The sequence below is a fragment of the Oncorhynchus mykiss genome, chromosome 8 (assembly GCF_013265735.2).
Source record: "Oncorhynchus mykiss isolate Arlee chromosome 8, USDA_OmykA_1.1, whole genome shotgun sequence".
NCBI lineage: Eukaryota > Metazoa > Chordata > Actinopteri > Salmoniformes > Salmonidae > Oncorhynchus > Oncorhynchus mykiss.
In genome coordinates, this window is record NC_048572.1 from 49,398,172 (window position 1) to 49,423,124 (window position 24,953).

General features: G+C 42.5%; 1 protein-coding gene across 1 annotated transcript in view; it reads left to right on the forward strand.

Annotated features, from left to right (window-relative positions):
* Nucleotides 1-22,112, forward strand: part of LOC110529997 (amyloid beta A4 precursor protein-binding family B member 1-interacting protein) — a 33,119-nt gene extending 11,007 nt beyond the window's left edge. Inside the window, exons 7-13 of the mRNA XM_021612744.2 lie at nt 884-1,005; nt 1,387-1,461; nt 1,632-1,775; nt 4,639-4,749; nt 15,281-15,379; nt 16,741-16,861; nt 18,480-22,112. Of these exons, the coding sequence (XP_021468419.2) occupies nt 884-1,005; nt 1,387-1,461; nt 1,632-1,775; nt 4,639-4,749; nt 15,281-15,379; nt 16,741-16,861; nt 18,480-18,568 (761 nt within the window). The 3' untranslated portion in view covers nt 18,569-22,112. The remainder of the gene's footprint in view (nt 1-883; nt 1,006-1,386; nt 1,462-1,631; nt 1,776-4,638; nt 4,750-15,280; nt 15,380-16,740; nt 16,862-18,479) is intronic.
* The last annotated feature ends 2,841 nt before the right edge of the window (nt 22,113-24,953 follow it).

A 24,953-nucleotide genomic window follows, 5' to 3' on the forward strand; every position in this document is an offset into this window, starting at 1 on the left:
TACTGAAGAGCTCAGTGACTTTCAACGTGGCACCGTCATAGGATGCCGCCTTTCCAACAAGTCAGTTTGTCAAATATCTGTCCTGCTAGAGGTGATGTTATCATGAAGTGAAAATATCTAGGCGCAACAACGTCTCACAAAATGGGACTGCCGAGTGCTGAAGTGCGTAGCGCGTAAAAATCATCTGTCCTCTGGAAGCAACGTCAGCACAATAACTATTCGTCAGCAGCTTCATGAAATGGGTTTCCATGGCCGGGCAGCCACACACAAGCCTAAGATCACCATGCGCAATGGAGTGGTATAAAGCTTGCCACCACTGGACTCTGGAACAGTGGAAACACGTTCTCTGGAATGATGAATCACGCTTCACCATCTGGCAGTCTGACGGGCGAATCTGGGTTTGGCGGATGCGAGGAGAACGCTACTTGTCGAAATGCATAGTGGAAACTGTAAAGTTTGGTGGATGAGGAATAATGGTCTGGGGGTGTTTTTATGGTTCGGGCTAGGCCCCTTAGTTCCAGTGAAGGGAAATCTTAATGATACAGCATGCAATGAAATTCTAGGCGAAGAGGACTGGCTACCCCTCAGAGACTGGTTCCTCTCTAGGTTTCTTCCTAGGTTCCTGCCTTTCTAGGGAGTTTTTCCTAACCACTGTGCTTCTACATCTGCATTCCCTTTCCTGTTTTAGCATAGCAATACCCCTGTGAAAAAAGGGAGGCCCATACAGAAATGGTTTGTCGATATCGGTGTGGACGAAAGACCAGGTGTCCACATACTTTTGGTAATTTAGTGTACTTTAGGTATGATTTAAGATATGACATTGTATGATTGATGTATATCATTTTCATAAAGAAATGAGGCTCCTCTTTTGTTCTCAATGCAGAAAGGGGGTTTGAAGACCATGAATATCTAGTGGAGCCTCTTTCTGCATGGACACGAGACAGTAAAAACCAAATCATTTTCCTTCTGAGACCCAACAAATATCTCTTCTTCAAGGACCCCCAGGTGAGTACAGTAGAGAACTGGGCACCAAACATTAAGCACCAAACGGAAGAAAATAGACTGAAACAGGGAGAAGTTACCTGGACTCCCCCCCCCCCCCCCCCCCCCCCCATAAAATATGTTTTGTTTTCTGTTGCAAGCTCTTTAAAACGTTTTCCTTTTCGTGCCCATATGAACATGACCCAGAGTTCACACAAAATAGTGCAGTTAACTGTGCTTTCTAATTTAAGCCAATGATCTGTCTTTACTTCTGCCAACGTTTTACCAAACAAAAAAGTGGTTTAAGTAGAGACAAACTAGCAACCAAGCTCTTTGTTTTAGTTCCATTATTTATATCCTTGTGCTGACATTGTCTTTTCGCTTTTTTTTCACGTCAACTTCAAGATATTCTACCTATGGAAGAAAGACCAAAAATCTATTAATGAAATAAAAGAAAGGCATAAGGAACTTCTGCTAAAGGTGAGTTATCACAAACACACCTGTAGTCTTCTCTATAGCCTATACAGTACACACATTTGCTGTACCAATATTTTGTTGGTGTTCTCCTACCTCTTGAGAAAATCAGTGTTATATAAACCCTCAAACACTTCCACAAACTTTTTTTTTTTTTTTTTTTTTTTTGTGTCCAGGAAAATTTTGATGGGCCTTCTCTCATCGTCCCAGACCTGGAGGGGCTGCTGTATCTGAGAGAGGACGGGAAGAAATCGTGGAAACGTCGCTACTTCCTGCTCAGGGCATCTGGGATATATTATGTGCCTAAAGGAAAGACAAAGGTACAGGAAGTGAAAGGAGTACCAAGGCACTCTAAATATAATTTATTAAAATGCCTTTATTTGTATGGCATGTTCAATGGAAACAAAGATTATGAACCCAGGTGCGTTTCGGCTGCATGTCCTTCGTCATAGCAAGTTGAGTAAACATCTTCTCAATACGTAGTCTTGCACATACAGTATATTGTATAGGCAGTTTATGAACTAATATAAAAACGTATAGGAATACCTGACATGCCAGGAATACCTGACATGATGACTCCTTGCTGTCCCCAGTCCACCTGACTGTGCTGCTGCTCCAGTTTCAACTGTTCTGCCTTATTATTATTCGACCATGCTGGTCATTTATGAACATTTGAACATCTTGACCATGTTTTGTTATAATCTCCACCCGGCACAGCCAGAAGAGGACTGGCCACCCCACATAGCCTGGTTCCTCTCTAGGTTTCTTCCTAGGTTTTGGCCTTTCTAGGGAGTTTTTCCTAGCCACCGTGCTTCTACACCTGCATTGCTTGCTGTTTGGGGTTTTAGGCTGGGTTTCTGTACAGCACTTTGAGATATCAGCTGATGTACGAAGGGCTATATAAATAAATGTGATTTGATTTGATTTGTATAGTATTCAGACCCCTTTACTCTTTCCACATTTTGTTACATTACATATATATATTTTTTTATCCTCATAAATCTACACACAAAATGGCAAAAATGTCTACAAATATATTAAAAATAAAAAACAGAAATACCTTATTTACATAAGTATTCAGACCCTTTTCAGAGTGTGGTGTCCGGAAAACAACCTCTCACTCAACATCATCAAAACGAAGGAGATGATCATGGACTTCAGGAAACAACAGAGGGAGCACCCCCTAGTGGAGAAGGTGGAAAGCTTCAAGTTCCTTGGCATACACATCAAGGACAAACTGAAATGGTCCACCCACACAGACAGTGTGGTGAAGAAGGCGCAACACCGCCTCTTCAACCTCAGGAGGCTGAAGAAATATATCTTGTCACCTAAACCCTCACAAACATTTACAGATGCACAATTGAGAGCATCCTGTCGAGCTGTATCACCACCTGGTACGGCAACTGCACCGCCCACAACCATATGGGTCTCCAGAGGGTGGTACGGTCTGCACAATGCATCACTGGGGGTAAACTACCTGCCCTCCAGGATTCCTACAGCACCCAATGTCACAGGAAGGCCAAAAATATATATATATTATACCCTTGTTTAAGTAGGCAAGTCAGTTAAGAACAAATTCTTATTTACAATGACAGCCTAGGAACTGTGGGTTAACTGCCTTGTCCAGGAACAGAATGACATATTTTTACCTTGTCAGCTCGGGGATTTGATCTTGCAACCTTTCGGTTACTGGTCCAACGCTCTAACCATTAGGCTACCTACCACCCCCAAAAAGATCATCAAGGACAACAACCATCCGAGCCACTGCCTGTTCACCCCGCTACCATCCAGAAGGCGAGGTCAGTACAGGTGCATCAAAGCTCGGACAGAGAGACTGAAAAACAGCTTCTGTCACAAGGCCATCAGACTGTTAAAATCATTGGCCACTTTAATAAATGGATCCCTAGTCACTTTAATAATGCCACTTTAATAATGTTACATATCTTGCATTACTCATCTCAAATGTATATACTGTATTTTATCCCATCTATTGCATCTTGACCATGCCGCTCTGTCATTGCTCATCCACATATTTATATGTATATATTCTTATTCCATTCCTTTACTTAGATTTGTGTGTATTAGGTAAGGGTTGTGGATTTGTTAGATATTGCTGTACTGTCGGAACTAGAAGCACAAGCATTTTGCTACACTCGCACTAACATCTGCTAACCATGTGTATGTGACCAATAACATTTGATTTGAAGTACAGAGAGATCCTTGATGAACCTGCTCAAGACCTCAGACTTGGGACGAAGGTTTGCCTTCCAACAGGACAACAACCCTAAGCACATAGCCAAGACAACACAGGACTGGCTTCGAGACAAGTCTCTGAATGTCCTTGAGTGGCACAGCCAGAGCCCGGACTTGAACCCGATCGAACTTCTCTGGAGAGACCTGAAAATAGCTGTGCAGCAATACTCCCCATCCAACCTGACAGAGCTTGAGAGAATCTGCAGAGAAGAATGGGAGAAACTACCCAAATACAGGTGTGCCAAGCTTGTTGCACCATACCCAAGAAGACTTGAGGCTGTAATCACTGCAAAAGGTGCTTCAGCAAAGTACTGAGTAAAGGGTCTGAATACTTATGTAAATGTTTTTTTTTTATATATTTTTTCAAAAATGTATAAACAGTTTTTGTTTTGTCATTGTGTGTAGATTGATCATGGGGGGAAAACGATGTAATCCATTTTAAAATGTGGAAACATTCAAGGGGTCTGAATAGTTTCCGAATGCACTGTATATGTTGTGTCTGCAAAACACTTAAAAACTATTGGCTCAGGAAGTCCACAGTGCACACATTCATTCAAGTTGGGACTTATCAGACTAAAACACTACTCTGTGAAATCCTTACTCACTGGATCTCCAATGATATGATCCATATCGTCGCTGTCTGATGAAAACCTAGGAACTCCATTTGTTACCATTTTTTTTCTTTTTTTTTCTTGAAAGCAGTAACAACCCTCAATGTACTCTGAATATTTAATGACTTTAGGACCAAGAAAATGTATTCAAAATAGTTTCTGAATTTCATAATTGTATGTTCGTTAATGGGAAAATATGGTAATTTTCACAATTTCCTGAAAAGTCTCAATTTTAGAGATAAGGTGTTTTCATCAGACAGAGACGATATAACCTAAAGTCTACTTATTCAGGTTTTCTTATATTTTTCTTCTTTAACAGACATCCAGGGACCTGGCGTGCTTCATTCAGCTTGACAAAGTCAATATCTACACCACCACTGATTACAAACAGAAATACAAAGCACCATCTGATTTCTGCTTCATCCTCAAGGTAGGCCATCCATCTTGGAGGAAAGATTAACAGATGTTATCAGTTTGTCACAGTGGACATTTGTCTTCTGCTCTTCTCCAATCGACTCGCTGAGGTAACAGACCGGGTAACACACACACACACACATCCTATGACAGGCTGAAAAAATTCACAGTGCAATGGTCCTTTGGCACTTTTGGGGGTTTAAACTAGGTTCAGGGTTTAGACTAACTGGGTGGAAAGTTAGTGTCCATGTTTGGCCCATTTGGCAAATCGATTTGTTGAAAACTATTTGAAGACTGATAGTCAGATGTTATGGGAAAAATCTATTTCCACCTCAATACTGTACATTTGCAACATTTAAAAATGCAAAGTTTTGAGGGCCAGCAAGGAAGAAAATAAGCTGATAACTTAATTCTGAATATTTGCATGTTTAAATATAGGCTAGATGTGTTCGACAGGAAGTTGTGCACTGCAACTACTTTAACATATTGGCAATGCACCACCACACACAGACAGACCCACATGTTTCCCACGGTGATCTCTAAAGGATCACACAAAACCAGCTGTTATGTGGAACGAGAGAGACTGAGGATACAAGACAGACAGATAGACAGACAGGGATCAACTTAAACGACCTAATGTCAGTCTTCAAGGAGGAGGCATTTTAATAAGGAATATTTTCCATACCCAGAATAGGACTTGCTCAGACAGAACGAAAGCAGGGTGAAGTGAGGTGTTAGTTGGTTGAAGTGTAAAGCAGCTCTGACATGCTGGGTTGTGGTTTCCCTTCAAAAGAATGTTTGGTGTCGGGTATTTAGAACCTTGCAACTTGGTTAAGCTGTGTATGTTGGTCTTTACTACAACAACTACAATTTACCGCTCAGCCCCTATGTGCTCTCCAGAACTGGATTCAAATGCTATTTGAAATCTTTCTAATACTTTGAGTGTTTGCTTAGGCCTGCTTGGAGTGCCAGAAGAGCAGGATTTTCCCTTTTTGCTATTATTCTATTGGTTCCATTGTGCCAGGCAAGCTTAATCAAGCCGAGCTAAAATATTTGGACAAATTTGACATAGTTCGTGAACCCAGATCTGCCCCCATGTTCTCTCTACAGTTACACCTCACATTTTCAGGAAATTAGTTAAGTTTATGATAGTGGTGGTTCTCATGGTAAGGTCACACCAGCAAGGAAATAAATGTAGGTTCATGAAGTTCGCAAAAATTCATTTTAGTAGTGGAAGCCTTTAGTAGTGCAATCTGATCCCATTTACACTGGATATTGGATAGGCAATCACTTGAAAAACTACAGACCTCAGATTTCCCACTTCCTGGTTGGATTTTTCTCAGGATTTCACCTGCCATATGAGTTCTGTTATTCTCACAGACATCATTCAAACAGTTTTCGAAACTTCAGTGTTTTCTATCCAAATCTACTAATTAATTATATGCATATCCTAGCTTCTGGGCCTGAGTAGCAGGCAGTTTACTATGGGCACGCTTTTCATCCGGTCGTGAAAATATTGCCCCCTATCACAAAGAAGTTAAACAAATCAAAATATATTTTAGATTCTTCAGTAGCCACCTTTTGCCTTGATGATAGCTTTGCACATTCTTGGCATTCTCTCTACCAAATTCACCTGGAATGCTTTTCCAACAGTCTTGAAGGAGTTCCCACATATGCTGAGTACTTGTTGGCTGCTTTTCCTTCACACTGCGGTCCAACTCATCCCAAACCATCTCAATTGGGTTGAGGTCGGGTGATTGTGGAGGCCAGGTCATCTGATGCAGAACGCCATCACTCTCCTACTTGGTCAAATAGCCCTTACACAGTCTGGAGGTGTGTTGGGTCATTGTCCTGTTGAAAAACAAATGATAGTCTCACTAAGCGCAAACCAGATGGGATGGTGTATTGTTGCAGAATGCTGCGGTAGCTGTGCTGGTTAAGTGTGCCTTGAATTCTAAATAAATCACTGACAGTGTCATCAGCAAAGCACTACCACACCATCACACCACCTTCTCAATGCTTCACGGTGAGACCCACACATGCGGAGATCATCCATTCACCAACTCTGCGTCTCACAAAGACACTGCGGTTGGAACCAAAAATCAAACATTTGGAGTCATCAGACCAAAGGACAGATTTCTTGGTCCAAACAAGTCTCTTATTTTTATTAGTGTCCTTTAGTAGTGGTTTCCTTGCAGCAATTCGACCATGAAGGCCTGATTCACGTAGTCTCTTCTGAACAGTTGATGTTGAGATGTATCTGTTACTTGAACTCTGTAAAGCATTTGTTTGGGCTGCAATCTGCAGTGCAGTTAACGCTAATGAACTTACCCTCTGCAGCAGAGGTAACTCTGGGTCTTCCTTTCCTGTGGCGGTCCTCATGAGAGCCAGTTTCATCATGGCGCTTGATGGTTTTTGCGACTGCACTTGAAGAAACGTTCAAAGTTCTTGACATTTTCCGGATTGACTGGCTTTCATGTCTTAAAGTGATGATGGACTGTCATTTCTCTTTGCTTATTTGAGCTGTTCTTGCCATAATATGGACTTGGTCATTACCAACTACCAAATCTTTTGTATACCACCCTTACCTTGTCACAACAACTGATTGGCACAAACGCATTAAGAAGGAAAGAAATTCCACAAATTAACTTTTAACAAGGCACACCTGTTAATTGAAATGCATTTCAGGTGACTACCTCATGAAGCTGGTTGAGAGAATGCCAAGAGTGTGCACAGGTGACATCAAGGCAAAGGGTGGCTTTGTACAACGCGACTCAGACCAGAGTATACTGGACCTATTTTCTCTCCATATCCCCGGATGTCTACCGCAAGCTCTGGACATTTACACCTGGATCTTGCAGCTAGCTAGCTGCTAACCGAGTGACTATTGGCTAACGTCGGTCCCGGAGCAAACATTAATTATTCCGGGGCTAGCCAGCTGAAGAGTTCCATCAGCCACTCCTGGGCTACAATCACCTATCCGGACCCGTTTTACTGCCGATGCGGAACCCCAACAGGCCTTCACGACTGGACTACCAACGTTATCTGCCCGAGGGAGTTATCCAACTGGCCCCTACGTCGCAACGTAACCTGAACGGCCATCTGCGGCCCGCTAATCGTTAGCTGTCTTATCGGCTGCTATCTGAATAGGTCTATCGGACAATTTTCTTGGGCCACTATACCTATATCTATTTTGACAATTGGATCGGTTCCCTCTACCACACGGAACCCCACTAATCTACAGACAGAAACGCACGAGGTGGCTAAAAACAGACCTCCATCCTCTGCCAGCTTGCTACCCATGGCCCGGCTAGCTGTCTGAATCGCCGTGACCCCAACCAACCTCACTACTCACTGGACCCTTATGATCACTCGGCTAAGCATGCCTCTCCTTAATGTCAATATGCCTTGTCCATTGCTGTTCTGGTTAGTGTTTATTGGCTTATCTCACTGTAGAGCCTCTAACCCTGCTCATTATACCTTATCCAACCTTTCAGTTCCACCACCCACACATGCGATGACATCACCTGGTGTCGTAGAAAATCGGTTCAAATATGACACTTGCAAGAACTTGTGAAATCAATAGGCTTTTAATACAAGGTATTACTCTGGCCTCCTGTCCTATACAATAGACAATGCATTTTACCAGAATGGCAAATGCACTCTAAGTGTATCTTTCTCTTGTGGTACAGTATTATGTTTCTCCCTATATGTACATCTTTCTCCCACACTGGTTTCAATGATGTTTCTAGATACAACATCTCTCTCATAATCACTCAATGCCTAGGTTTACCTCCACTGTATTCACATCCTACCATACCTTTGTCTGTACATTATACCTTGAAGCTATAATGACGACCAATTCTCATCGCTTTTAGCTGTACCCCTATCCTACTGCTCCTCTGTTCCTCTGGTGATGTAGAGGTGAATCCAGACCCTGCAGTGCCTAGTGCCTTTCTAAGGTCTTCGAAAGCCAAGTCAACAAACAGATTACCGACCATTTCGAATCCCACCGTACCTTCTCCGCTATGCAATCTGGTTTCAGAGCTGGTCATGGGTGCACCTCAGCCACGCTCAAGGTCCTAAACGATATCTTAACCGCCATCAATAAGAAACAATACTGTGCAGCCGTAGTCATTGAACTGGCCAAGGCTTTCGACTAGGTCAATCACCACATGCTCATCGGCAGACTCGATAGCCTTGGTTTCTCAACTGATTGCCTCGCCTGGTTCACCAACTACTTCTCTGATAGAGTTCAGTGTGTCAATTCGGAGGGCCTGTTGTCCGGGCCTCTGGCAGTCTCTATGGAGGTGCCTCAGGGTTCAATTATTGGGCCGACTCTCTTCTCTGTATACATCAATGATGTCGCTCTCGCTGCTGGTGAGTCTCTGATCCACCTCTACGCAGACGACACCATTCTGTATACTTCTGGCCCTTCTTTGGACACTGTGTTAACAACCCTCCAGACGAGCTTCATAGCCATACAACTCTCCTTCCGTGGCCTCCAATTGCTCTTAAATACAAGTAAAACTAAATGCATGCTCTTCAACCGATCGCTGCCTGCACCTGCCTGCCCGTCCGACATCACTACTCTGGACGGTTCTGACTTAGAATATGTGGACAACTACAAATACCTAGGTGTCTGGTTAGACTGTAAACTCTCCTTCCAGACTCACATCAAACATCTCCAATCCAAAGTTAAATCTAGAATTGGCTTCCTATTTCGCAACAAAGCATCCTTCACTCATGCTGCCAAACATAACCTCGTAAAACTGACCATCCTACCGATCCTCAACTTCGGCGATGTCATCTACAAAATAGCCTCCAATACCTTACTCAATAAATTGGATGCAGTCTATCACAGTGTCATCCGTTTTGTCACCAAAGCCCCATATACTACCCACCACTGCGACCTGTACATTCTCGTTGGCTGGCCCTCGCTTCATACTCGTCGCCAAACCCACTGGCTCCAGGTCATCTACAAGACCCTGCTAGGTAAAGTCCCCCTTATCTCAGCTCACTGGTCACCATAGCAACACCTGCCTGTAGCACGCGCTCCAGCAGGTATATCTCTCTGGTCACCCCCAAAGCCAATTCCTCCTTTGGCCGCCTCTCCTTCCAGTTTTCTGCTGCCACTGACTGGAACGACCTACAAAAATCTCTGAAACTGGAAACACTTATCTCCCTCACTAGCTTTATGCACCAGCTGTCAGAGCAGCTCACAGATAACTGCACCTGTACATAGCCCATCTATAATTTATCCCAAAGAACTACCTCTTCCCCTACTGGATTTATTTATTTATTTTGCTCCATTGCACCCCAGTATTTCTATTTCTACTTTGCACATTCTTCCACTGCAAATCTACCATTCCATTGTTTTACTTGCTATTTTGTATTTACTTCGCAACCATGGCCTTTTTTTTGCCTTTACCTTCCTTATCTCACCTCATTTGCTCACATTGCACATAGACTTATTTTTCTACTGTATTATTGACTGTATGTTTGTTTATTCCATGTGTAACTCTGTTTTGTTGTATGTGTCAAACTGCTTTACTTTATCTTGGCCAGGTCGCAATTGTAAATGAGAACTTCCATTCCTCTCAGTTATGATGCCAGAGTCAGACAGAACTTGCTTAGGTAGGGAAGAAATGTTCTAGAGCCAACTCAGGGTCAGTAATACAGGAGAGTGGCTAAATCAAAATAGAACGTGTAACGTAAAAACACTTGAAAACTTTTTAAACTTGGTCATCTCAATTAAACAAGGATTAGTATTTTTCTGTACTATACTATGTGGGACAATGATCACTGAGATCATATGCAAATACTCCACGAGACAAATATTTATGGGGGTTATTAGTGAGAATTAAATCAATCAAGGAGTTAACAGGGTTTCTCACATTTAGTTGTGTGCATTTGTCCGATTGAAATCAATGCATATACTCTTAAATTGATCTGTGGCCAGGGATAGCAATCCAGACTCAAATCCCCTCAAATGACCAACTCCGAGGACAAAATAAAAAGTGTTAAACACTCAGCTATACCACCAATAACGTCCGCCATGGCAGCAGGGGGAGGCGATAAATCCCATTAACAAACAAATGTGTATTCTAGTTTATGGACACATCTACAACCAGGAGCTCCATTTTCTTGGGAACAGAAATATCTAAAGATTGGCACTCCATGAAATTAGATTTGACATATATGGCCACTCCTCCCCTTTCTGTAATCTGTCACACCTAAATACATTCTAATAATTTACTTCAATGTCTTCATCAGATACAGAGCCATTTAACCATGTTTCCAAGAGAACCAGAATGTCAGGACGGACAAGAGTCCTGTTCCCAAATATCAACTGTGTCCATTTTTTCAATCCTACTTCGCACATTTAGGTGCATTAGCCCAAGCCCCTTACTAGATTTAAAGTCTGGGGGGTATTCAGCTCATTTCCATAAGAGCTGACAGGCATAGGGTCATCTGCAGCTATTTGTTGAGTGAGCTGAGACTTTGCCAAGGTCGCTGGCCAACCACATGAGAGCAGAGTAGACTGAGCATTTGACAGACATCCCTCAAGTCACTGGATGCAGGGGCTGGAGTGAGAACTGGGAGAGCATTGTTGGCAGAGCTCAGTCCACCCTGATGAAGCTCCCACCAATGCTCTATTATGGGTGTGCACAGGAGGCTTTGGTGTGGCTCCTGTTGCAGGGTTGGGGTTGCCATGGGGGGAAGAAGTGTCCCAGGCCTGCCCTGGGGATGGGAGTAGGGAGGGTAACCAAAACTAGCCTGGGAGGGAGGTTGTAGGGGAAATTGAGGGTGGTGTGGAGGGCAGTGTGACTGGCAAAGCTCAAAACTCTCAGCACATGAGGGCTGATGATGTGAATGATACATGGTGTGGACTGTATCACCATCTGTGCACTACCCTCAACAGTGTTTTGCCACATCCTAGGGTAGTGGTTGGTGCTGTGTAGAGCTGGGCAGTTGAGGTGGGCTTGGTCTAGTAGAGCTGTGCTGTGCTGTGATGGGCCGGGTCTGGTAGAGCTATGTTGTGATGGGCAGGGTCTGACGGATCTGTGCTGTGATGGGCCGGGTCTGGTAGAGCTGGGCTGTGATGGGCCGGGTCCGGTGGATCTGTGCTGTGACGGGCCGGGTCTGGTAGACCTGTGCTGTGATGGGCCGGGTCTGGTAGACCTGTGCTGTGATGGGCCGGGTCTGGTGGATCGGTGCTGTGATTGGCCGGGTCTGGTAGAGCTGTGCTGAGGCGGACCTGGTCTGGTAGTATGAGAAAGAGGTTGTAGTGGGAATTGAAGAGGGTGGGCAGTGTGACCACCGATGCTCCAAACTGTGCATGGGGCCTCTGACTGTTTGCGGCTTGGGCATAGCTCAGTCTATCTGCATGCAGTTCCTGGGAGAGAAGTGGTGTAGGGTGGTGTGGGGGGCAGTGTTGCTGGCTGTTCTTCTGTCTCTATAAGGCGCCACCGGATTCAGGTCTAAAGGAGTGTCTTGTTTGTCTCAGGGAGTTGGTGGGTAAGGTGGACTGGCCACGCAGAGCAACATCCTTTAAGACTGTCTCTTTGTACAGCTGTACATTGTCATGAAGACAGTGCAGGCTGAGGGTGGAATAGTGGGCCATTGCACACAGTCCCGAGAGAGACTGGCATCTACCCCCTGGATGGTGGCATTATTGGAAGTCTCTCCTCTGGAGCAGGGTAAATATTACTATCTTTGCAAGGGGAAAGATGGTGGAGGTCTATCCGTCCCCTTAGTTATGTGGCCACCCTATCCTGTTGGGCACGCAGGTCATTGGTCCCCAGGTGTGAATGATGATATGGCTTGGTGAGCAAGCTGGGCCAGAGTCATGAGCTCCATAGCTCTCAATTCAACTCAATTTCAATTCAAGGGACTTTATTGGCATACGTTAACATACGTTAACATTGCCAAAGCAAATGAAGTAGATCATATACAAAGTGAAATAAACAATAAAAAGGAACAGTAAACATTACACTCACAGAAGTTCCAAAAGAATAAAGACATTACAAATGTCGTATATGTATATATACAGCGTTGTAACGATGTGCAAATGGTACAAGGCTGTATATATACAAAAAAAAGTACAACAACAAGAACAACACAATGGTGTTTGTTCTTCACTGGTTGCCCTTTTCTGGTGGCAACAGGTCACAAATCTTTCTGCTGTGATGGCACACGGTTGTTTTCTCCCCAGTAGCTCTCTCTGTTGTGGGGCACCATAACTTTGACACCTTTTTATTTGGGAAAAGTTGATTCTCTGTATAAACTTTCCATTTGAGTCCATCATTAATATAATGTCTGGTTTTTCGTCAAGTCTATGGAGGATGGCAGGAGTGATGGGAGTAATTACAGGGCGTGAGATGGGCATGGAGAGGGTCAGCTGGGTTGGTAGGTGGGTTCTGATTCAGCTGTTGGCCTGGTCCTGCGTAGTTGTGTGACTCTTTGTAGATGGATGGTGGTGGCTGAGAAATTCCTGCCTTAGGTCATGTACTGTAACTCCTTCTGGAGGTCGTGCGTGTGGCTGGTGTTGTCTGTGCTGGACAGTTCCTCTCTAAGACTGCGCACTTCCATCCTGAGAGCCTGGTTGTCCTCCTCAACATTTTTCATTGCACACTGAACTAAACAAATTGATCCAGACTGGCCTCCGAACCTTGATCCATCACAGTGCCGTTATTATGAATATGAATGTTACATTTGGGGGTGGAATCAATGTACAGTTGCCTCATTGTTCTGTTTTCTGACATTTTAAGGCCTTATGGAGAGCTGTGTGCAGGCATTAGGATCATCCGTGTTCACTTTTAGGATGAAGTCTGCCCTCAGAGTCTCTGGGGATTCTCTTCTCTTAGCAATTTCTTTTTGAATGTCTTTTTTCCTGACTCACTTGTAACATTTTCAGGATACGTGATGACAAGGTCTCTGAAACAATGCTTAGAGAATGCATCCATATTCATCTCCATGGTGACCTGTTTTAACAATCCACTCTGCTCTAGAATGTTGTGAAGTGCTTACTTGATGAAAGTGCTTATTTAAAAAATGCACCTAATGATAAATGCACTTTTAAAACAATGCACGTTTTATTAATAGTACAAATAAAGATATTGAATGTGTTTTTCAATGAAACAACACATTACACATAAATGAAGATACTCTCTCAATGTTTGGAATGTTTCTACCTCCTTTCAAAGTGCTATTTTGCTTGTTTGTTCATCTGAATGCTTGTTTCACTATCAAGGCCTGAACTATCCTTCAGAAATAACTCAGAAATCCTTTCTCTTTCTCCCTCTGTTGGCTTTGTTTGCTTATCTATGTCCTAATTCTTGTTGTTGTCCTTGTTGGGTTAATGGTCCTCCTATCCGATTCCTTCCTTGTGTTGCCTGATGATTCAGCAGGGGAGTCCAGCAAAAACCAAGTCGATAAATCTCTCAAAATCGCTCCAAGCTATTTCCACAAAAGAAAAGTATCTTCCAATTCTTCTAGATGAAAAAAAAAATTGCACAGATTTATGTACAGAATAATACGAATTGCCCTGAGACCACGTTTGAAATATTTTATATTTATGTTAATTCTTAAGTATATGGACAGTGTGGATTTCCCATGTTTGACAGGTACTTTGGTGGCTTTTCAACATTGGTTGCTTAATATTTATGTCAGTTACTTGCAGAACCATGTCTGACAATGATCTGTTTTTAAAGGTACATTAAAGAAGTTAACTTAGCATATATTTAGCGTATATTATAACTGTATGGTTCGTAACAACAACATATGACCAGAATAGTTTTTCTGTCCATTTTGGAGAAAACAAATATTCCTCACCAGTGTCCCTAAACTCCAAAAGGATTCTTCAGCTGTCCCCATAGAAAGAACCCTTTTTGGTTCCACGTAAAACTCTCTGTGGAAAGGGGCCTACATGGAAGCCTAAAGGGTTCTACCAGGAACCAGAAAAGATTATCCAAAGGGTTCTCCTATGGGGACAGCCAAAGAACCCTTCTAGGTTCTAGATAGCTCCTTTGTTTCTAAGTGTAAAGCCAAAAAGTTAGTAAAAAAACAGTAATCTTCAAATTTGATTTCAAACAGGCAACAAAGTTATGGTTCATAATTAGGGCCTTTATTTTTTACTCACCATTTATTATGTGTATGAGAATGTTCAGGCATTCTTAACATGAATGAGAAAGGTTCTTAATGCGAGAGGGTTTGAGAACATGGTAGTGCAACCCACATGGATGTAAACATTTCGTTGGACAGTGTATACCATGTGTATCCTGTACGTACGACTAATCAAACATGAAACATGGTAGTGCAATACAAATAGTGCTCCTCTAATGGCATGACTCAAGTGAGCATTGGCTGCCCCCTGTTGTCTCTTTGATGAACTACAACAAAAATACTGGACCACTTGAACAAAGACGGAGAAGTGAATCAAGCATCAATACAGTATTTTGTGACAGACATTGCATGCACAGGAGATGTTGCTCTAAGAGCAGAGATTACCATCAATACCATTTGTTCTGTTCTTTTCCCTTCAGCATCCTCAGATCCAGAAGGAGTCCCAATACATCAGATTCCTGTGTTGTGATGATGAGCACACTCTCTCCCTCTGGGTCAACTCCATCAGAGTAGCCAAGGTCAGGCTTTATTAATAGTCTTTTCCCACTATCTTGCCAACCTGAGCTGTACTGTGCTGTGCTGGCTCAGTTATTAGTTATATTCCTTTAACATTATTCTTTCCAGCATGGTCCTAGCAACTCCCACATGAAAAAAATACTATAGTATACTATGGTATAAATACTATATACTGTAGTATTTACAGTAAACTATAGCATAAATACTCATTTAAAAGAAAACGGTAGTATAATACTATAGTAATTCATGTAGTATTTTTGCAGATTGTAGTATTTACTGTTGTGTTTTTGCGGAGAATGCTGTAGTATTTACTAGTGTTTTTGTTTTATCATATTTGACATGCTAAAAGAGCAGATTTCCACAATCTGTAGGTAGGTAGGACTGGGTCATTTTTGTATTACATTTTTTGTAAATTTCTTTACAGGTAAAATGTCACAAGTTAAAATTCAATAATCATTCATTTAAAAAATAGAGAGAATCAGTCCGTTGGTCAGTCAGTCCACAATGTGTCTGCTTCTTTGTGTTGGGGAAGGGGTGGGATCTGGGCTGGCAGTTGCTGGATGGAGGTGGCAGTTGAGGTTAGTCGGTGCTGTGTCCAGAGTTGTTGCCTGTGTTGGGGCTGGGACCGGGAGAAAACTGGGTTGGTGCTGGTGTTGGGGCCGGGACTGGAAGTCGTGCTGAGGTTGAAAACTGGGGGGGTGGGCAGGAACCGGGAACTGGGTCAGTTGAGGGGAGGAGGACAACCTGAGAAGCAAGCAGACACACAAGCGAGCCCTAGACCCAATGGTGGTACTTCCCAGTGGTCTGCTCGCTCCAGATGAAGGTTAGATCTTTGATCCCTCCTCCGCGCCTCTTCCGGTGTTCTGGTATGGGGGTTGGGTCTGGATCTGTAGCAGAGGTAGAATTAAGGTCTGAACAGAACTGGACAATAGTTTGTGCCAGGTGTGATATCCCTCCTAAACAGCTCAGGCTAATGTTCCTATCAAACCAGTAAAGGCCAGCAGGCTAGTATATTTTTATTGGTATGTAACTGTAATGAATGTTGTATCATCAACTTGTTATCTACTGCATTTAAACACTACTTTAAACGTGTACTAACAAAATTTCCCCATGGGGACAATGACATCAGTAAAGAGAGTTCAGAGCTTGTGCTCTTCTCTACAACCTGTAGGGAACACAACATTTGGTCTTTACTTGGCATGTAGGTTTCTCAGGTTCCATTTATCTAATATTAGGTTTTGGTTGAATATCTGATAACATTCAGTATCAAAAATATGCAAAAGTAGAGAAAATTCAAAAGGTGGCAAATACTTTCCCACTGCACTGTATGTTGTGTGTACCTATTGTATCTATCTTTGTTTAGTATGGGGCCACCCTGTACAAGAACTACCAGATGGCAGTGAGGAGAGCATCAACCATCAGCTCCACTCTGCACCTGACTAGTCTGCCTGCCTCCAGCCCTTCCACACCTACTGTGCACAGAGGTGACACAATTACACACACACACAGTTGAAGTCGGACGTTTACGTACACCTTAGCCAAATACATTTAAACTCAATTTTTCACAATTCCTGACATTTAATCCTAGTAAAAATGATCTGTCTGAGGTTAGTTAGGATCACCACTTTATTTTAAGAATGTGAAATGTCAGAATAATAGTAGAGAGAAACATTTACTTCAGCTTTTACTTCTTTCATCGCATTCCCAGTGGGTCAGAAGTTAACATATACCAATTGAGTGTTAGGTAGCACTGCCTTTAAATTGTTTAACTTGGGTCAAACGTTTTGGGTGGCCTTCCACAAGCTTCCCACATAAGTTGGGTGAATTTTGGCCCATTCCTTTTGCAACCAAGCTTTAACTTCCTGACTGATGTTGCTTCAGATGTTGCTTCAATATATCCGCATCATTTTCTTTCCTCATGATTCCATCTATTTTGTGAAGTGCACCAGCATCTCCTGCAGCAAAGCATCCCCACAACATTATGCTGCCACCCCCCATGCTTCCCGGTTGGGATGGTGTTCTTCAGCTTGCAAACCTCCCCCTTTTTCCTCCAAACATAACGACGGTCATTTTGACCAGAGGACATTTCTCCAAAAAGTACGATCTTTGTAACCATGTGCAGTTGCAAACTGTAGTCTGGCTTTTTTATGGCGGTTTTGGAGCAGTGGCTTCTTCCTTGATGAGCGGCCTTTCAGGTTGTCGATTTAGGACTCGTTTTACTGTGAATATAGATACTTTTGTACCCATTTCCTCCAGCATCTTCACAAGGTCCTTTGCTGTTGTTCTGGGATTGGTTTGCACTTTTCGCACCAAAGTACGTTCATCTCTATGAGACAGAACACGTCTCCTTCTTGAGCAGTATGACAGCTGTGTGGTCCCATGGTGTATACACCTGCTATTCATCTGTACTATTGTTTGTACAGATGAACATGGTACCTTCAGGCGTTTGGAAATTGCTCCCAAGGATGAACCAGACTTGTGGAGGTCTACAATTTTTTTCTGAGGTCTTGGCTGATTTCTTTTTCCCATGATGTCAAGCAAAGAGGCACTGAGTTTGAAGGTAGGCCTTGAAATACATCCACAGGTACACCTCCAATTGACTCAAATGGTGTTAATTAGCCTATCAGAAGCTTCTAAAGCCATGACATACTTTTCTGCAATTTTCCAAGCTGTTTAAAAGGCACAGTCAATTTAGTGTATTTAAACTTCTGACCCACTGGATGTCCTAACTGACTTGCTAAAAACTATAGTTTGTTAACAAGACATTTGTGAAGTGGTTGAAAAATAAGTTTTAATGACTCCAACATAAGTGTACGTAAACTTCTGACATCAACTGTACGCACATCCTTATGGGGACTAAAAATGTATTCCCTTTCAAAATCCTATTTTCCCTAAACCTTACCATAACCCCTAACCCTAATTCTAATCCCTAAACCTAAAATAGCAATTTTCCTCCTGTCTGAATTTTCCTTGTTTTTACTATCCTTTATCCTGAGGATTTCTGGTACCCACAAGGATAGTTAAGCAAAACCCACACACAAATGGAATATAATATGGTCAACCCCAAAACATAATCTAAATAATTTGTTTTCTTTCCCTCAGCAAATGGACACACCCCTCAGGAGGACCTCCCTGAACCTCCCCCAGACTTTATCCCCCCACCCCCTCCTGGTTGGGGCTCTGGGGTCTAGGGAAGGAGCTCTACCCCCTCAATACACAACCATGACTACCATAGGACATTCTCAACCTACCTAAAGACAGGCAGATGGACAATAATATTTTCAATCAGATTTAGGTCAGAACTGAGACTACTAGACTATTTAGGAACAATCAACACCTCTTAGAAAGCCATTCTGGTGTATCTAACTTTTTACCTGTCCGTTGCTCTTTTCATATTTATTTTGATCCTAACAAACTCCCCAGCCCCTTCCAGCAACAAGCATACCCATAACATGATTCTGCCACCACAATACTAATCTTATTCAAAATGATTCGCATCTGTAATGGCTGCCAACAGTGCTTCCATAAATCAAATCAAACTTTATTTGTCACATGCGCTGAATACAACAAGTGTAGACCTTACCGTGAAATGCTTACTTACAAGCCGTTAACCAACAGTGCAGTTCAAGAAGAGGCACCTTATCCTCAAGGTCGCCTATCCTCTTCACGTTGTACACAAACCTCTGCATCTGCTCTGCAAGCACCGCAACAACTACGTAGTTCAGTTCTCGGACAAAACCGCTGTCCTCGGACTCTTAAACAAAGGCTCTGACACCAACGGCTACAGGGCGGCGATTGAAGGATTCGTCAGATGGTGTGATGAACATCACCTACAACTGAATGTGAAAAAAAACTGAGGAGATGATCCTCGACTCTAAGTCCTTTGGAGACTACATCCCCATGGTGGTACACGGAAAGAACATTAAGCAGGTAAACTCATACAAGTACCTGGGGGTCCACATTGACTGTGGGCTTTGCTGGCGCACCCATGTGGAGAGCGTGTGCTCACGCATCCAATAGCGTTTGCACTTTCTGCGTTGACTTTAGGGTCTATGGAGGCTGGTGACAAACATTTTGAGGAGGATGGGAGACCCACGGTATAGGCGCGTAACGCACGGAGACGACAAAGTGTGTTTCAAAAATCGGCAAAGACTAATTACTTTAACCTAAAACATTTATAGTACAATATTATGGGGAATGAGAGGGCTGAGCGGGATCACAGAAGTGATTGAATGAGGGTATGAGGCATGAGTTGAGGTGTTCAGAGGCTTGACCAGTGCAGGACAGGATTTGACTGGGAAGACAAAAAACAATAACACAACACACTACATAGATAGACAAAAGGGCTAAAAATGAGTTAGTCCAAGCAAGGAGTAAAATCATAGATGTCTAATAATGTGAATTGTGTACGTGATTGACTCTAATGAGTTGACTCTAATGATTGACAGGAATGAGAGAAAATGTATAGGGGTACTCCTTGGCGAGGAAACATTCAATGGGGGAAACATTCAATGTGCCAGATCATGTCAGGAGAATGTTGACAAAGGTAGAGGAGTGGAGTAGTCATCTCCTCTTAATCAGGGAACAGGAGGGAACTTAGCTGTAAATACAAATAACAGATACATTCCATTACAGCTGCGCCATCGTAGGTTTGGACAACGAGTTTCTTTATGAACTTAAACATCTCAAAATATATAAAGTCAAACACAGACTGCACATTTTGCCCACATGACACAAAGGATCCCAAGAAATGTTCCTGAATATAGCCCTGATCATCCACATACCTGACGATAAGGGACTACTGCAAGCAGACTGATGCCACCATAGGTCCCAGAGCTGTGGGGCAATTTTTACCCCCTGGGGCCTGGAGTTTTTCCTTATATGTTAACCTAACTAGGAATACTCTGGACCCTATAAGTTATGACAGTGATTAATCAGTTGTAAAAAGGTTTTATATGGGCTATGACAGGACCAGTTTTTCACAATCAGGTCACTTTTTTTTTTTTTTTTTAACTCCTGACTACAAATTGCAGCTATCTTATATTTGTTCATATAAATTATATTCAGACTAGATTAGGAGGGGGATTTCCTCTACCCAGACACAGACAACAATTGATATGGCAATACAACTCACAGGGCTGAGCTTGCTTTAGGCATGTTTGCATCATGCAGGTCTATGCAACTGTAGGCTTTACAAAACATTTACTCACATCCGTCATCACTATTATGTTGATTCGTTAATTCCAGTTAATCATTATGGATTAAACACGTATAGGCAGCCTAGCCAGCCCAATTCTAAATATACACTCAATTTCATCCCATTCACATTTTCTCCTAACACACAAATGGACTATAAATAGATAACGTTACCATTACTTTATCCTGACCAGATGGACAGGGCGCATAGGCTGTATGCAGCTGCTCTTATTAGTAGCCTAGTTGATCAGACTGAAAAATAGTCTCGTTTTCATTCCATACAGCATGTCCGATTTCTAATGTTCAGGTGTAGCCTAGGCTGCTGCAACATTTATATCATGAGTTGTTTCTTGTGTCTGTCCGGAGTGATTATGCGTTATCATCTTTGCTAAATGTATACTGGATGCAAGTGGAAAGCCTACTTGAGCGCACGCGAAAAAATGCGCTGGGTCAAACTCTCTCTTTAATATTTTAATGGATGATGAGATGGAAGCTTTCGGAATTCGGAATTGTTTTCGACATGCCAGAAAAGACAGTCGAAAGTTCGATATGTTCGATATGAGAGTGAAGCATCGTAACGTGCAATTACCTCTGCAAGCTCCTTGTAGTTCCCCTTGTCGGTGGAACTTTCCATCTCAAAATCTTGCAAGGCCAGCAATAGAGGCGGCTTGATGAAAGGCTCCCTGTTTACCAGCTAGACTTTTGATACCAGATGCCATTGAACACCCTCACCTTTTCACCCTTCTTCATGAAACTGATCTCAGGCAGAGGTCGACCCTCGCTTTTAATTCGCAGCTTTTCGATGTACCCCAGAGAATGGAAGGGGTCAACAAAAAGTCCACAACATTTTCGGCAGCGTTGGCCATTCTAACGTTACCATTATGGCACAGAAAACGGCACACTCGCTCTGGTAGCTAGCTATAGCTAAGGTTAGCTAAATTACTGAAGTTAGCGAGGCAAATGTAAATAAATTGCAAAAACTGGACGCAAAAATAAAGTTAAGAAAACAATTGATAATATTTCACCTATGTCTCCTGTAATTTGAAAAAAACTCATTTTAATTGAATAATTTCCAAAAAATGCTCAACTATCACTTTTCACTCTTAATCTCTATCCAACAATGTCCCCAAGCTTCTCAACACATAGAACCCCCATAATGCTCTGTGGCACAATCCCGATACAAATCATGGGTTCATTCTTTGATCCTAATTCTATGACTGGATGGACAACATGTCAGTTCATACCTCAAAAGCTTTGATTGGATGGAGGACGTCCTCCAGAAGTAGTCAGAATTACAATGTATGTCTATGGAAGGGGGTGAGGCCTACGAGCATCCTAGGTTTTGTATTGAAGTCAATGTAGCCAGAGGAGGAACATCCAGGAGGATGGACTTTGCTATAAAATTCTGTGGCTCAAATCCACTCGTTGGGCTCTCAACGAATCACCTACGGGGGGCTCTTTGACAAGCTCCATTATTTCAGTAATTAAATAATAAAGTTTTGAAGAAATGTAAAAATCTCTCCATTTGATTACAATAATTCCACGACAGTAGGCTTATCCTGGTGTGACGTTTTGATAACTGTAACTCTTTCTAGGACAAGGTGACTTATACCAATATATTTGCCTGCACTTACCCCCCAAAAATGAAATGCTAATTAGCTGAACATGTGACTATCGTAAAGAACTACAAACACCATGATGATTTGGACAAAACTGCCAAATCAAGGCAAAGATAAGAATCTTTGGATGAACTATTTAATGTTAGTTAAATTTAGTAATGAATAAATTGGCAAAAGTTCTTTAAATTGACAATTCTGTGAACTGTCTTGTGCATGTTTTAAATTGACACAATACCTATTAGCAAAGGTTTCAGCTACAGATAACACGCAGGAGCTTGCAGGGATTTGTATTTTTGCATGATGTTTACTTTGATGCTAATTAGCATTTTCGAATCTGAGAGTAAATAGAGCTGGATATATTGATAAAAGTCACGTTGTCTGAGAGATTTACATGGTTATCAAAACATCCCACCAGGCCTACACAAAACACAGCCCTTATGTTCAGTGTTTTTAAAATCCCCTATGGGAAAAATGAATGGTGGAAAAACTATTGGAACCATTTTCCTGTTTGACCGATAGGATTTATGGGTATTATGACACCTCCACTGTGGGGCTTTATTGGCACCCTGTCACGCCTCCTAGATGGCATCAACTGAAACTCAGTGCCTCAGATTGTATGATGGCAATTTGCATATACTCCAGAATGTTATGAAGAATGATCAGATGAATTGCAAAGTACCTCTTTGCCATGCAAATGAACTGAATCCCCAAAAACATTTCAACTGCATTTCAGCCCTGCCACAAAAGGGCCAGCTGACATCATGTCAGTGATTCTCTCGTTAACACAGGTGTGAGTGTTGACAAGGACAAGGCTGGAGATCACTCTGTCATGCTGATTGAGTTCAAATAACAGACTGGAAGCTTCAAAGGGAGGGTGGTGCTTGGAATCATTGTTCTTCCTCTGTCAACCATGGTTACCTGGAAGGAAACACGTGCCATCATCATTGCTTTGCACATAAAGGGCTTCACAGGCAAGGATGTTGCTGCCAGTAAGATTCCACCTAAATCAATAATTTATCAGATCATCAAGGAGAGCGGTTCAATTGTTGTGAAGAAGGCTTCAGGGCGCCCAAGAAAGTCCAGCAAGCGCCAGGACCGTCTCCTAAAGTTGATTCAGCTGCGGGATCTGGGCACCACTAGTACAGAGCTTGCTCAGGAGTGGCAGCAGGCAGGTGTGAGTGCATCTGCATGCACAGTGAGGCGAAGACTTTTGGAGGATGGCCTGGTGTCAAGAAAGGCAGCAAAGAAGTCACTTCTCTCCAGGAAAAACATCAGGGACAGACTGATATTCTGCAAAAGTTACAGCGATTGGACTGCTGAGGACTGGGGTAAAGTCATTTTGTCTGATGAATCCCCTTTCCGATTGTTTGGGGCCTCCGGAGAAAAGCTTGTCCGGAGAAGACAAGGTGAGCGCTACCATCAGTCCTGTGTCATGCCAACAGTAAAGCATCCTGAGACCATTCATGTGTGGGGTTGCTTCTCAGCCAAGGGAGTGTGTTCACTCACAATTTTGACTAAGAACACAGCCATGAATAAAGAATGGTACCAACACATCCTCCGAGAGCAACTTCTCCCAACCATCCAGGAACAGTTTGGTGATGAACAATGCCTTTTCAGGCATGATGGAGCACCTTGCCATAAGGCAAAAGTGATAACTAAGTGGCTCGAGGAACAAAACATTGATATTTTGGGTCCATGGCCAGGAAACTCCCCAGACCTTAATCCCATTGAGAATTTGTGGTCAATCCTCAAGAGACGGATGGACAAACAAAAACCCACAAATTCTGACAAACTCCAAGCATTGATAATGCAAGAATGGGCTGCTATCAGTCAGGATGTTTCCCAGAAGTTAATTGACAGCATGCCAGGGCGGATTGCAGAGGTCTTGAAAAAGGAGGGTCAGCACTGCAAATATGGACTCTTTGAATCAACTTCTTGTCATTGTCAATAAAAGCCTTTGACAATTATGAAATGCTTGTAATTATACCTCAGTATTCCATAGTAACATCTGACAAAAATATCTAAAGACACTGAAGCAGCAAACTTTGTGGAAATTAATATTTGTGTCAATCTCAAAACTTTTGGCCACGACTGTAGACACTTTTATCCAGTTACTTACAGGAGGAATTAGGGTTAAGTGCCTTGTGCAAGGGTACATTGACAGATTTTTCACCTAGTCAGCTCCGAGATTCAAACCAGCGACTTTGCGCTTACTGGCCCAACACTCTTAACTGCTAGGCTACCTGCTGCCTGACATTAATTTATTCACCTTTTGTGTTGGAGTGGGGTATGAGATGGGCTTTCGTCGGATGAAGAAAGAGACTGAAGTCCAGCGTGGTAAGTGTTCATGATAAATGTATCATTCCAAACACTCAAACAAAATAACAAATAGTGAAAACCAAAATAGTCCTGTCATGTGCAGACACTAAACAGAAAACAACTACCCACAAAACCCAAACGAAAAAGGACAACTTATATATGATCAGACACCTGCCTCTGATTGGGAACCACACCAACATATAAATAAAGAAACTAGAATGCCCACCCTAGTCACACCCTGGCCTAACCAAAATAGAGAATAAAAACCTCTCTATGGCCAGGGAGTGACAATGGGGTATTATTCTCAATCGATTCCATGTATTTATATGGAAGCAGCAGCCCTCTCTATTGTCTCTATTGTATTTCCCCTCTGGGACAATAAAGTATCAAATCATATTAACTATGGGTTGTGAAGACATACAGAACAAAATACAAATTATTA